This window comes from Pituophis catenifer, unplaced genomic scaffold, assembly GCF_029215685.1.
Source record: "Pituophis catenifer annectens isolate HBS135680 unplaced genomic scaffold, rPitCat1.0.hap2 SCAF_10, whole genome shotgun sequence".
NCBI classification, from domain to species: Eukaryota; Metazoa; Chordata; class Lepidosauria; order Squamata; family Colubridae; genus Pituophis; species Pituophis catenifer.
In genome coordinates this window covers 27,572,894-27,586,666 of record NW_027256890.1, presented here as the reverse complement: position 1 = coordinate 27,586,666, position 13,773 = coordinate 27,572,894, and the positions used below count along the sequence as shown (strand labels likewise).

At 41.9% G+C, this 13,773-nt stretch overlaps 1 protein-coding gene across 1 annotated transcript in view; it reads left to right on the top strand.

Moving 5' to 3' along the window:
* Positions 1–13,773, top strand: part of NAALADL1 (N-acetylated alpha-linked acidic dipeptidase like 1) — a 39,027-nt gene that overhangs the window by 13,717 nt on the left and 11,537 nt on the right. The window contains exons 5-13 of the mRNA XM_070951514.1: positions 68–257; positions 2,462–2,555; positions 4,799–4,903; positions 5,391–5,476; positions 7,857–7,976; positions 8,738–8,823; positions 11,896–11,959; positions 13,326–13,393; positions 13,717–13,773. The exon at positions 13,717–13,773 is cut by the window's right edge and continues 35 nt beyond it. Of these exons, the coding sequence (XP_070807615.1) occupies positions 68–257; positions 2,462–2,555; positions 4,799–4,903; positions 5,391–5,476; positions 7,857–7,976; positions 8,738–8,823; positions 11,896–11,959; positions 13,326–13,393; positions 13,717–13,773 (870 nt within the window). The remainder of the gene's footprint in view (positions 1–67; positions 258–2,461; positions 2,556–4,798; positions 4,904–5,390; positions 5,477–7,856; positions 7,977–8,737; positions 8,824–11,895; positions 11,960–13,325; positions 13,394–13,716) is intronic.

Below are 13,773 nucleotides of genomic sequence, written 5' to 3'. Positions count from 1 at the left end.
CAAGTCTGCCGAAGATGTTTAAATGGAATTAAACCCTGATTTGATGGATTTCCCCTTCTATCTCCAGGCGATCAATGGGGCAAAATTTGGCGTCGTTGGTGTGGTGGTGTACACAGATCCTGCAGACATCAACGATGGGAAATCTTCACCCAAGGAGACCTATCCTAATTCGTGGTACATGCCCGGCTCTGGCGTAGAGAGAGGCTCTTTCAAAACCGGCTTCGGAGATCTTCTGACGCCCTATTTTCCGGCCAAAAGTAAGAGGAGGCATAAAGAGGGTCTCTTTGGAGGTCAGATGGTGGGCTTTGAACCCTCTCCTCTTAGTGGACAACCAGCTAAATATGAGTGGCGGCAGCCAAAAAAAGCCAATGCAATCCTAAATTGCATTAACAGAGGGATGCAATCAAGATCAAGTGATGGTACTAATCCCACTCTGTAAAGCCTTAGTAAGGCCACACCTAGAGTCCTGCATCCAGTTTTGGTCACCACACTATAAAAAAAGATGTTGAGACTCTAGAAAAAGTGCAGAGAAGAGCAACCAGGATGATGAGGGGACTCAAGGCTAAAACATACAATGAACGGTTGCAGGAACTGAGTTATGTCTAGTCTGGTGAAGAGAAGGACCAGGGGAGACAGGAGAGCATCTTCCAATATTTGAGGGGCTGCTACAGAGAGGAAGAAGGGGATCAAGCTATTTTCCAAGGCACCCGAAGGCCAGGCAAGGAATAATGGATGGAAACTAATCAAGGAGAGAAGCAATCTAGAACTAAGGAGAAATTTTCTGACATTGAAAACAATTAATCGGTGGAACAACTTGCCTCCAGAAGTTGTGGATGCTCCAACACTGGAGATTTTTAAGAAGATGTTGGATATCCATTTGTCTGAAGTAGTGTAGGGTTTCCTGCCTAAGCAGGGGGTTGGACTAGAAGACCTCTAAGGTCCCTTCCAACTCTGTTATTCTATTCTATTCTATTCTATTCTATTCTATTCTATTCTATTCTATTCTATTCCATTCCATTCCATTCCATTCCATTCCATTCCATTCAAATTGAATAGATTTCTATTCTATTCTATTCTATTCTATTCTATTCTATTCTATTCTATTCTATTCAAATTGAATAGATTTCTATTCTATTCTATTCTATTCTATTCTATTCTATTCTATTCTATTCTATTCTATTCCATTCCATTCCATTCCATTCAAATTGAATAGATTTCTATTCTATTCTATTCTATTCTATTCTATTCTATTCTATTCTATTCTATTCTATTCTATTCCATTCCATTCCATTCCATTCCATTCCATTCTATTCTATTCTATTCTATTCTATTCAAATTGAATAGATTTCTATTCTTTTCTTTTCTTTTCTATTCTATTCTATTCTATTCTATTCTATTCTATTCTATTCTATTCCATTCCATTCCATTCCATTCCATTCCATTCCATTCCATTCTATTCTATTCTATTCTATTCTATTCTATTCTATTCTATTCAAATTGAATAGATTTCTTTTCTTTTCTTTTCTATTCTATTCTATTCTATTCTATTCTATTCTATTCTATTCTATTCAAATTGAATAGATTTCTATTTCTATTCTATTCTATTCTATTCTATTCTATTCTATTCTATTCTATTCTATTCTATTCTATTCAAATTGAATAGATTTCTATTCTATTCTATTCTATTCTATTCAAATTGAATAGATTTCTATTCTATTCTATTCTATTCAAATTGAATAGATTTCTATTTCTATTCTATTTCTATTCTATTCTATTCAAATTGAATAGATTTCTATTCTATTCTATTCTATTCTATTCTATTCTATTCTATTCTATTCTATTCTATTCTATTCTATTCTATTCTATTCTATTCAAATTGAATAGATTTCTATTCTATTCTATTCTATTCTATTCTATTCTATTCTATTCTATTCTATTCAAATTGAATAGATTTCTATTCTATTCTATTCTATTCTATTCTATTCTATTCTATTCCATTCCATTCCATTCCACTCCACTCCACTCCACTCCACTCCACTCCACTCCACTCCACTCCATTCCATTCCACTCCACTCCACTCCACTCCACTCCACTCCACTCCACTCCACTCCACTCCACTCCACTCCTTTCCATTCCATTCCATTCCATTCCACTCCACTCCACTCCACTCCACTCCATTCCATTCCACTCCACTCCACTCCACTCCACTCCTTTCCATTCCATTCCATTCCATTCCATTCCATTCCATTCCATTCCATTCCATTCCATTCCATTCTATTCTATTCTATTCTATTCTATTCTATTCTATTCTATTCTATTCTATTCTATTCAGCACTGTTTGCTGTCTGCTCCCCAGCAGTTCCTTAATCTTTTCCTGAACCTCAGTTCTTGCTGGGTTCCCAAACTCCCCCAATTTTCTTCCCGTTTATCTTCTGTTTCACTTTCTCCTTTTGATATTTAGATTTCACCTACCGGATTCCAGAGGATCAGATCACTGGGCTTTCCACAATCCCAGTCCAACCCATTGGCTTTGAGGATGCCAAGGAGCTGATCTGGTGGGTATCAAATCAAATACACAGAAGCCCTTCACAGGCAGAGCCCAGATGGGCTATATCAGGCTGTCTCCAAACTCGACAACTTTAAGACACGTGGACTTCAACTCCCAGAATTTTGGTCACCAGAGTATAAAAAAGATGTGGAGACTCTAGAAAGAGTGCAGAGAAGAGCAACCAGGATGATGAGGGGGCTGGAGGCTAAAACAGACGATGAACGGTTGCAGGAACTGGGCCTGGCTGGTCTAGTGAAGAGAAGGACCAGGGGAGACAGGAGAGCATCTTCCAATATTTGAGGGGCTGCCCCAGAGAGGAGGAAGGGGGTCAAACTATTCTCCAAAGCACCCGAAGGCCAGGCAAGGAACAATGGATGGAAACTGACCAAGGAGAGATTCCACCTGGAAATAAGGAGAAATTTTCTGACAGTCAGAACAATCAACCGATGGAACAGAAGTTGCCTTCGGAAGTTGTGGGAGCTTCATCCCTGGAGGCTTTCAAGAAGAGACTGGACTGCCATCTGTAGGGTCTCCTGCTTAGGCAGGGGGTTGGATTAGATGACCTCCAAGGTCCCTTCCAACTCTGTTAAATCTGTATCTGTATTTGAGCATGGCTGTCTGGGGAATTCTGGGAGATGAAGTCCACAAGTCTTAAAGTAAGGTTTTAGATTTCGGCACGAAAAGCCGAATGTATAGGTACAGATTAAGTGAAACCTGGCTCAATAGCAGCAACCGCGAGAGGGATCTTGGAGTCCTTGTGGACAATCACTTAAATATGAGCCAGCAGTGTGTGGCAGCAGCTGAAAAAGCTAATACAATCCTTGGCTGTATAAACAGGGGCACAGAATCAAAATCACGTGAAGTATTAGTATCGCTTTATAAAGATTTAGTAGGACCACACATAGAATATTGCGACCAGTTTTGGTCACCATCAGTGGTGAGCTTCAAATTTTTTTTACTACCGGTTCTGTGGGTGTGGCTTAGTGGGCGTGGCATGGCTTGGTGGGCGTGGCAGGGGAAAGATACTGCAAAATCCTCATTTCCTCCCAATCAGCTGGGACTCAGGAGGCAGAGAATCAGGGTGGATTTGATTTAAATTGTGATTTAAATCATGATTTAAATCACTAGTAAAAAGGCTTGATTTAAATCATAATTTTTAAAGAGCAACTGTCATCTCTGCTACTCCTTTGACCCACTGTTGACTCACCGATAGTCCCAGTGTTGCAGAATATACAGCCTCATGCTACATAACTAAGCTCCATTTCATGCTGAATAAACTAAATTATTTATGTATCTTAAATAGAAAACTATCTTACAATAGATTTTTTATTAAAATAAATTCACTAAAATCAAAAAAATCCGATTTAAATAAAAAAAATCCAATTTAAATAAAAAAAATCTGATTTTTTTGATTTTTTTTTAAAAAAATCATTGATTTTTATCCACCCTGCAGAGAATAGATAGGATAGGATAGGATAGGATAGGATAGGATAGGATAGGATAGGATAGGATAGGATAGGGTAGAGTAGAATAGAATAGAATAGAATAGAATAGAATAGAATAGAATAGAATAGAATAGAATAGAATAGAATAGAATAAGTAGAGTAGAGTAGAGCAGAATAGAGTAGAGTAGAATAAGGAATAGGAATAGGAACAGGAACAGGAACAGGAACAGGAACAAGAATAGAATAGAATAGAATAGAATAGAATAGAATAGAATAGAATAGAATAGAATAGAATAGAATAAGTAGAGTAGAGTAGAGCAGAATAGAGTAGAGTAGAATAAGGAATAGGAATAGGAATAGGAATAAGAATAGAATAGAATAGAATAGAATGAGAGAATGGAATGGAATAGGAAATGAAAGAGATGAGAAGAGAAGAGAAAATACAATAGAAGAATAGAATAGAATAGAATAGAATAGAATAGAATAGAATAGAATAGAATAGAATAGAATAGAATAGAATTCTTTATTGGCCAAGTGTGATTGGACACACAAGGAATTTGCCTTTGGTGCACACGCTCTCAGTGTACATAAAAGAAAAGATACATTCATCAAGAATCATAAGGTACAACACTTAATGATAGTCATAGGGTACAAGTAAGCAATCAGGAAACAATATCAATATAAATTGTAAGGATACAAGCAAGTGGAAGGAGATGGGTGGTGGGAACGATGAGAAGATTAATAGTAGTGCAGACTTAGTAAATAGTTTGACATTAATCAGATTTCTTTGTATCTTGGTTTGCAGTAACCTTGATGGACCCAAAGCAGGGACTGCCTGGCAAGGGGCCTTGGGCTGTGATTACCACTTTGGACCCGGATTCCGAGAAAATGGGCGCTTTCCTAACACCAGGTAGTTACACCTACAAGAGGTTAAATGGGTGTGTGTCAAGAAGCTGGAATGGATAGGGCAGGGGTCAGCAACCTGCGGCTCTGGAGCCGCATGTGGCTCTTTCATCCCTCTGCTGCGGCTCCCTGTCACTCAAAGTCTGCGTCACAACCGCCAATATGTGACACCTGCCAGCACATGATTTATTGAGCTTTTCAATCCCCGGTAGGCCAATTATGGATAAATCCAAGAAAAGAAAAGTTTCAGAAGAAAACAGAACGTTTAATTCAACTACCTATGCTAGTTTGTGGCCGCTCAAAATATAGTCAAACATGGGAAGGGTTTTGTGGCTCCCGGTGTTTTCTTTTCTGTGGGAAACGGGCCCAAATGGCTCTTTTGAGTGTTTAAGGTTGCAGACCCCTGGGGTAGGGTGAGATATTGACTCACCCCAGATTAATTGCAAATTATGTCCCATTGCAATTGATTAAACCCAGATCTCTTTGCTTCCTAGCAATGTGCAAGTGGAGGTCCACAACAAGAGACAGATCAAACCATCTTCCAATGTCCTGGGGGTGATACGGGGAAGCGTAGAACCAGGTGAGCTACTGTCCCGTCTTCTTTTCCTGTGCTTCCCTCACGGGTGAAATCTACTTAACTTCCCTACCGGTTCAGAAGTGCGCGCGTGCACGTTATATGCGATTTTGGGCCCTCTGCGCATGCGCAGAGGGTCAAAAACAGTTTACTTCCTGGTTAAAACCAGGCAGTAACGATGTCTGGGCAGGTGGGCGGAGCCTCGCGCCGTCGCCGCTACCGGTTCACCAAACCATGTTGTGCTGCCGCTACCAGTTCGCTCGAACTGGTAGCATTTCACCCCCTCATCGGGAGGATCCATTCTGGATCCTGGAAATGGCTTTCACTTCCAGGTTTTATTCTCTCAACATCATCGACTCAGCCTTCCGTCCTTCCGAGGTGGGTAAAATGAGGACCCGGATTGTTGGGGGCAAGAAGCTGACTCTGTTAACTGCTTAGAGAGGGCTGGAAAGCACTGTGAAGCAGCATATAAGTCTAAATGGTATTGCTCTTCCTTCCTTCTTTCCTTTCCTACCTCCTCCTCTGATTTCACCTTTCCTTCAGTGGTGAAATCCAATTTTTTTTACTACCGGTTCTATGGGTGTGGCTTGGTGGGCATGGCAGGGAAGGATACTGCAAAATCTCCATTCTCTCCCCACTCCTGGGGCCAGCCAGAGGTGGTATTTGCTCATTCTCCAAACTGCTCAAAATTTCCGCTATCGGTTCTCCAGAACCTGTCAGAACCTGCTGGATTTCACCCCTGCTTTCTTTCTTTCTTTCCTTCCTTCCTTCCTTCCTTCCTTCCTTCCTTCCTTCCTTCCTTCCTTCCTTCCTTCCTTCTTCCTAAAGGTTGACTCAGCCTTCCATCCTTCTGAGGTGGGTAAAATGAGGACCCAGATTGTTGGGGGCAAGAGGCTGACTCATATACTGTGAAGCGGTATATTTCTAAGTGCTATTGCCCTTCCTTCCTTCCTTCCTTCCTTCCTTCCTTCCTTCCTTCCTTCCTTCCTTCCTTCCTTCCTTCCTTCCTCCTTCCTTCCTTCCTTCTTTCCTGCCTGCCTGCCTGCCTTCCTTCTCTATTTTTCCCTTTGCTTCCATTCTTCCTTCCTTCCTTCCATCCCTCCTTCTATGACATCCATACTCCTTCCTTCCTTCCTTCCTTCCTTCCTTCCTTCCTTCCTTCCTCCTTCCTTCCTTCCTTCTTTCCTGCCTGCCTGCCTTCCTTCTCTATTTTTCCCTTTGCTTCCATTCTTCCTTCCTTCCTTCCATCCCTCCTTCTATGACATCCATACTCCTTCCTTCCTTCCTTCCTTCCTTCCTTCCTTCCTTCCTTCCTTCCTTCCTTCCTTCCTTCCTTCTTTCCTTTCTTCCTCCTTCCTTCCTTCCTTCTTTCCTGCCTTCCTTCCTTCCTTCCTTATTTTTCTCTTTGCTTCCATTCTTCCTTCCTTCCATCCCTCCTTCTATGACATCCATACTCCTTCCTTCCTTCCTTTCCACCCCAGTTGTCAGAATGCAATATTGCAGGCTAACTGTGCCCACTGCCAGGAGTTCGATCCTGACTGGCTCAAGGTTGACTCAGCCTTCCGTCCTTCCGAGGTGGGTAAAATGAGGACCCAGATTGTTGGGGGCAAGAGGCGGACTCTGTAAACCACTTAGAGAGGGCTGGAAAGATACTGTGAAGCGGTATATAAGTCTAAGTGCTATTGCCCTTCCTTCCTTCCTTCCTTCCTTCCTTCCTTCCTTCCTTCCTTCCTTCCTTCCTAAAGGTTGACTCAGCCTTCCATCCTTCCGAGGTGGGTCAAATGAGGACCCAGATAGTTGGGGACAAGAGGCGGACTCTGTAAACTACTTAGAGAGGGCTGGAAAGATACTGTGAAGCGGTATATAAGTCTAAGTGCTATTGCCCTCCCTTCCTTCCTTCCTTCCTTCCTTCCTTCCTTCCTTCCTTCCTTCCTTCCTTCCTTCCTTCCTTCCTTCCTTCCTAAAGGTTGACTCAGCCTTCCATCCTTCCGAGGTGGGTCAAATGAGGACCCAGATAGTTGGGGACAAGAGGCTGACTCTGTAAACCACTTAGAGAGGGCTGGAAAGATACTGTGAAGCGGTATATAAGTCTAAGTGCTATTGCCCTTCCTTCCTTCCTTCCTTCCTTCCTTCCTTCCTTCCTTCCTTCCTTCCTTCCTAAAGGTTGACTCAGCCTTCCATCCTTCCGAGGTGGGTCAAATGAGGACCCAGATAGTTGGGGACAAGAGGCTGACTCTGTCAACCGCTTAGAGAGGTCTGTGAAGCACTGTGAAGCGGGATATCATATAAGCCTTAAGTGCAGTTGCTCTATGTATGTTCTTCCCGTAATTCTCTCTTAGTTTACTCCACAACTACTAGCCGTTTCCTCCTCTTCCTCCTCTTCTAGATCGGTATGTCCTGTATGGGAATCACCGGGACAGTTGGGTTCATGGAGCCATTGATCCCAGCAGTGGAACGGCGGTCATGCTTGAAATCACACGTATTTTGGGGCAGATGGTGAAAGAAGGTGAGTTTGCATGTGGGGGAGAAGGGTGGCTTAAAAAGGTAATAAATAGATAAATAAAACATGGAACAAACATGGATGTGAGGCCCTTTGGTAATTTGATTTTAGCGTGTGGTGTCAAAATGGAACAGAACAGAATAGAAAATACGGAATAAAATGGAGAGGAGATGGGAGAGGAGAAGAGAAAGAAGAGAAGGAAAACGAGAGGAGAGGAGAGAAGCTAAGAGGGAAGGGGAAGAGAAGAGAAGAAGGGAACAAAGAGAAGGAAAATGAGAGGAGAGGGGAAGGGAAGGGAAGAGAAGGGAAGAGAGAAGGGGAAGAGAAGAGGGGGAAGGGTTAGGGGAAAAGAAGGGAAGGGAAGAGTTGAGAAGAGAAGGGAGAAGGGAAGGGAAGAGAAGAGAAAAGAGAAGAGAAGGGAAGAGAAGGGAAGGGAAGAGAGAAGGGGAAGAGAAGAGGGGGAAGGGGGAAAGAAGGGAAGGGAAGAGAAGAGAAGAATGCACACAGCTTTCATGCACGCAGAAAGCTTAGAAAACGTGACTAAATAGGATGGCATAGTGCCAGGCCGGGTGGGCGGGAGCGGGCCTATCCCCACCTGCAGGTCACCACTACCGGTTCTCCTGAACCGCTCCGAACCGGCTGAATAGCATCACTGGTCAGAACCCTTGCTGGGATGTGGGTCCAGTGTCTATTCCCATTCTTGCACCTCTCACGAAGGGGTTGAGAATCCAGTTCTGTGAGTTGTCTCCCCATCTCTTCTCACGCAGGGAAATGGCGCCCACGAAGAACCCTCATTTTTGGCAGCTGGGGTGCTGAAGAGTTCGGCCTCATTGGTTCGACAGAGTACACAGAGGTAAAAAAGAGCCGAGATGATTGATAATTGTAGGGGGTAGGGAGAAAGGAAGGAAGGAAGGAAGGAAGGAAGGAAGGAAGGAAGGAAGGAAGGAAGGAAGAAAGAAAGAAAGATGAGGGAGAGAAAGAAAGAGAAAGAGAGAGAGAGAGAGAGAGAGAGAGAAAGAGAAAAAAGAAAGAAAGAAAGAAGAAGAGAAAAAAGTGAGAGAGATGGAAAATTGGAAAGACAGAAGAATGGAAGGAAGGAAGGAGAAAGAAAGAGAGAGAGAAAGAAAGAAAAAGAAGAGAAGAGAAAGAAAGAAAGTGAAAGAGATGTAAAGATGGAAGGAAGGAAGGAAGGAAGGAGAAAGAAAGAGAGACAGAGAAAAAGAATGAAAGAGAAAGAAAGAAAGATGAGGGAGAGAAAGAAAGAAGAAGAGAAGAGAAAGAAAGTGAGAGAGATGGAAAGATGTAAAGATGGAAGGAAGGAAGGAGAAAGAAAGAGAGACAGAGAAAAAGAATGAAAGAGAAAGAAAGAAAGATGAGGGAGAGAAAGAAAGAGAGAAAGAGAAAGAAAGAAAGAAAGTGTGAGAGATGGAAAGATGTAGGAGAAAGAAAGGGAGAGAAAGAGAAAGAAAGAAAGGAAGTAAGAAAGAAAATAAGTACACAGAAATAAAAAAGAACTGAGATGTGTGGAGACACACCCTGTCGGTTTCTTCAGCGCACTTCAAATTAGCTGAGCTCATTGGAGCCTTTTCCTTGGAGTGGTGGGGTGGCCTAGTGGGGGAGGTCTCACCCCACAATCCGGAGGCTGTGAGTTCAATCCTAGGTAGAAGCAGATATTTCTCTCTCTGGGTGCAATGGGAATATATCTGCTGAATTAAAACTCAGCATCGGTGTCAGGGAGGGCATCCGGCCAGTAAACACTCCACCCCCCCACAAGGGATTATGGGGTCGTTAAAAAATTATGATGATTAGTGACTTATCCCAATTTTTTTTGCACAGCCCCAATCAATGGACAGGAATGATTAAAGTAGCTTAGCCTGTCATTCAGTGAGTCCTGCAAATTTGGTTATTAATTTATGACATGTGGTTCAATAAACTTAATTAACCATGAATCTTTCTGTGGGGCGCGTGCAATGAAATGCCAGAATTCTCGATGTGGCATCAACAAGATTAAAAATCATGGCATTTCAGCCCCTGGATCTCCCAATTCAAAAAAGAAATTACGACCCACAGGTTTTTTTGAATGTTTTATTATGACTATTTATTATGCTATGCATCAATTATATATTTGGATCAGGGGTAAAATGCTCCCGGTTCAGAACGGATCGCCCGATCCGGTAGTGATGGTGGCAGGTGGTTTGGTAGCAAAAATCCCTGCCCCCCCGCCCAATACCCAGCTGAGCCGAACAATCATCAGAGGCTTCTTTTTTATTTTTAAAAGCATTTTTTTCTACAACCTCTTCGGCTGAAAAAATGCTTTTAAAAGTAAAAAAAAAAAAAAGCCTCTGATGATCGTGCGGCTCAGCTGGGATCATCAGAGGCTTTTAAAAGCATTTTTATTACAACCACTTCAGCCGAAGAGGTTATAGAAAAAATGTTTTTAAAGGGGGAAAAAAGCCTCTGCCGATCAGGCAAGTCAGCTGGGATCATCAGAGGCTTTAAAAGCATTTTTATTACAACCACTTCAGCTGAAGAGGTTGTAGAAAAAATGGTTTTAAAAATAATAAAAAAAAAAAGTTGGCCACGCCCACTCAGTCATATTACACACACCCCACCAAGCCACGCCCACAGAACCGGTAGTAACAAATTTTACTTTTCACCACTGATTTGGATTATGGTGCCGTTTTGCCCTTGATTTATGACCACAATTTGGATCGAAATTTCCGTTGCTAACAAGGCAGTTGTCTCACCTGATTTTACAACGTTTTTTTGCCAGTGTTGTTAAGCGAATCACCGTGGTTCAGTGAATCACTATTGTTAAGCGAAGCGTTGTAGTCGTTAAGTGGATCCTGCAGTCGTTAAAGTGGGACATCTAGGTTTCCCCCCTTGACTTTCCTTGTCGGAGGCCGTCTGGGAAGGTCACAAATGGCGATCACAGCAGGACGTTGTTGTAAATACACAATCTGTCTCCAACATCTGAATTTTGGTCATGTGACCGTGGGAAATGCTGCGATGGTCATAAGTGTGAGGACCGGTCATAAAGTCAATTCTTTTAGTGGTGGTGTAACTCGAAACGGTTGCCTTGGGGAGCACCCGGAGGCTCCAACTGGTGCAGAATGCGGCCACGCGGGGGATTATGGGAGCGACGGGGCGCTCCCATGTGACTCCTCTCCTGCGCGAGCTGCATTGGCTTCCAGTGGACTTCCGGGTGCGCTTCAAGGTGTTGGTGATCACCTTTAAAGCGCTCCATGACTTAGGGCCGGGGTACTTACGGGACCGTCTTCTGCCACCAATAGCCTCCCACCAGCCAGTTCGCTCCCACAGAGAGGGCCTCCTCAGGGTGCCGTCAGCCAAGTTATGTCGGCTGGCGACACCCAGGGGGAGAGCCTTCTCTGTGATGGCGCCTACCCTCTGGAACAATCTAACCCCAGAGATACGAGTGATCTCCGACCTCCGGACTTTTCGTCGGGCCCTAAAAACTTACTTTTTTCAGTTAGCCGGCTGGCCTGATTTTATATTGGTTTTAAAATTGATACTGATTTTAATTGATATGTTTTAAATTATGGGCCAAACTTTATTTAATTATTTTAAAAGTATTTTAACTTTTGTGTATAAATGTTTTATTTTTGGCTGTTACTGCCCTGAGTCCGAAAGGAGAAGGGCGGTATAGAAGTTTAAATAAAATAAATAAATAAATAAATAAATAAACAAATGATTGTAAATTGAGGGCTATTTGTAAATCTGAACTATGTTGCTTATATATTATTTCATTTTTAAACAATAGCCACCTTGATCATTTGGTGTCTTCTGGATGTTTGGGGGTCCCACGGCCATCAGCCCCTGCCGATGTGAAACAGCAAGGGATTGTGGGTACTGTAGTCCAAAACACCTGGAGGGCACCGAATCTTTTTTTCTCTCTCACTCGTAGGAATTTTTCAGCAAATTGCAAGAGAGGAGCGTAGCCTACATCAACGTGGATATTGCTGTCTTTGGTAAGCTCCTCGCAGGTTGTATGATTAAGATTATGATTTGGCTATTTTCAGTGGTCCTGGGCATTAATTTAAATTAAATTCATAATTGTAGGGGTAGGGAGAAAGAAAGAAAGAAAGAAAGAAAGAAAGAAAGAAAAAAAGAAAGAAAGAAAGAAAGAAAGAAAGAAAGAAAGAATAGGGAGAGAAAGAAAGAAAGAAAGAATAGGGAGAGAAAGAAAGGAAGGAAGGAAGGAAGAAAGAGAAAGAAAGAGAAAGAAAGAAAGAAAGAGGGAGAGAAAGAAAGAAAAAGAAAGAAGAGGGAGAGAAAGAAAGGAAGAAAGAGAGAGAGAGAGAGAAAAAAAGAAAGACAGATGAGGGAGAGAAAGAAAGAATATGAAAGAAGAAGAGAAAGAAAGTGAGAGAGATGGAAAGATGAAAAGACAAGGAAGGAAGGAGAAAGAAAAAGAGAGAGAAAGAAAAAGAAAGAAAAAGAAAGAGATGGAAAGACGGAAGGAAGGAAGGAGAAAGAGAGAGAGAAAGAAAGAAAGAGATGAGGGAGAGAAAGAAAGAGAGAAAAAAATAAAAGAAAGAAAGTGAAAGAAAGAAAGAGAGAGAGATGGAAAGATAGATAGAAGGAAAGAGAAAGAAAGAAAAAGAAAAAAGAAATAAATAAAAAGAAATAAAAAGAAAGACATAATAGAATAGAATAGAATAGAATAGAATAGAATAGAATAGAATAGAATAGAATAGAATAGAATAGAATGCAGGATAGGATAGGATAAAATAGAATATTCTTTATTGGCCAAGTGTGATTGGACACACAAGGAATTTGCCTTTGGTGCAGACGCTCTCAGTGTACATAAAAGAAAAGATACGTTTGTCAAGAATCATAAGGTACAACACTTAATGATAGTCACAGGTTACTAATAAGCAATCAAATCATACTAGGAAACAAAACAATATACATGGTAAAGATACAAGTAACAAGGTTATAATCATAAGTGGGAGGAGATAGGTAATAGGAAGGATGAGAAGAATAATAGTAATACAATCTTAGTAAATAGGTTGACAGTATTGTTGACAGTAGAATTAGTTGTTTAGCAGAAAGAAAGAAAGAAAGAAAGGAAGGAAGAAAGAAAGAAAGGAAGAAAAGAAGGAAGGAAGGAGGAAGGAAAGAAGGAGAGAAAGGAAGAAAGAGGGAAAGGAAGAAAGAAAAGAAGGAAGGAAGAAAGGAAGGAAGAAAGGAAGGAAGGAAGGAAGAAAAGAAGGAAAAAAGAAAGAAAGAAAGAAAGAAAGAAAGAAAGAAAGAAAGAAAGAAAGAAAGAAAGAAAGAAAGGAGCAGTGTAACTCTTCAACATCTTTTAATGCTCAGTGTCTCCTTCCCCAGCTAATGCCACCTTGAGGGTCCAAGGAACGCCCCCAGCTCAAACGGTCGTTTTTGCAGCTACTCAAGAGGTAAGCGGAGAAGGTGGTTCATAAAGCAGGCTGGCTGGGGAATTCTGGGAGTTGAAGCCCATCCCTCTTGAAGCATGCTTACTGGGGGATTCTGGGAGTTGAAGGCCACCCCTCTTAAAGCATGCTGGCTGGGGAATTCTGGGAGTTGAAGTCCACCCATCTTGAAACTGCCAAGAAGGAGAAACACTCTGTGCACGAAATTGAAAAACAGATTTCTTTTCATCACCACCCAAAGGGATTTCTTCTCTCTAGGTGGAGAGCACCATCATATTTTTTAAAAATGCCAATTTTGCATCCTATTTTAAGAGCTCCTTTCTCTTTAGGTCAAGACCCCAGCCAATCCTTCGGTATCCATCTATGAAAACTGGAAACGCCATTTC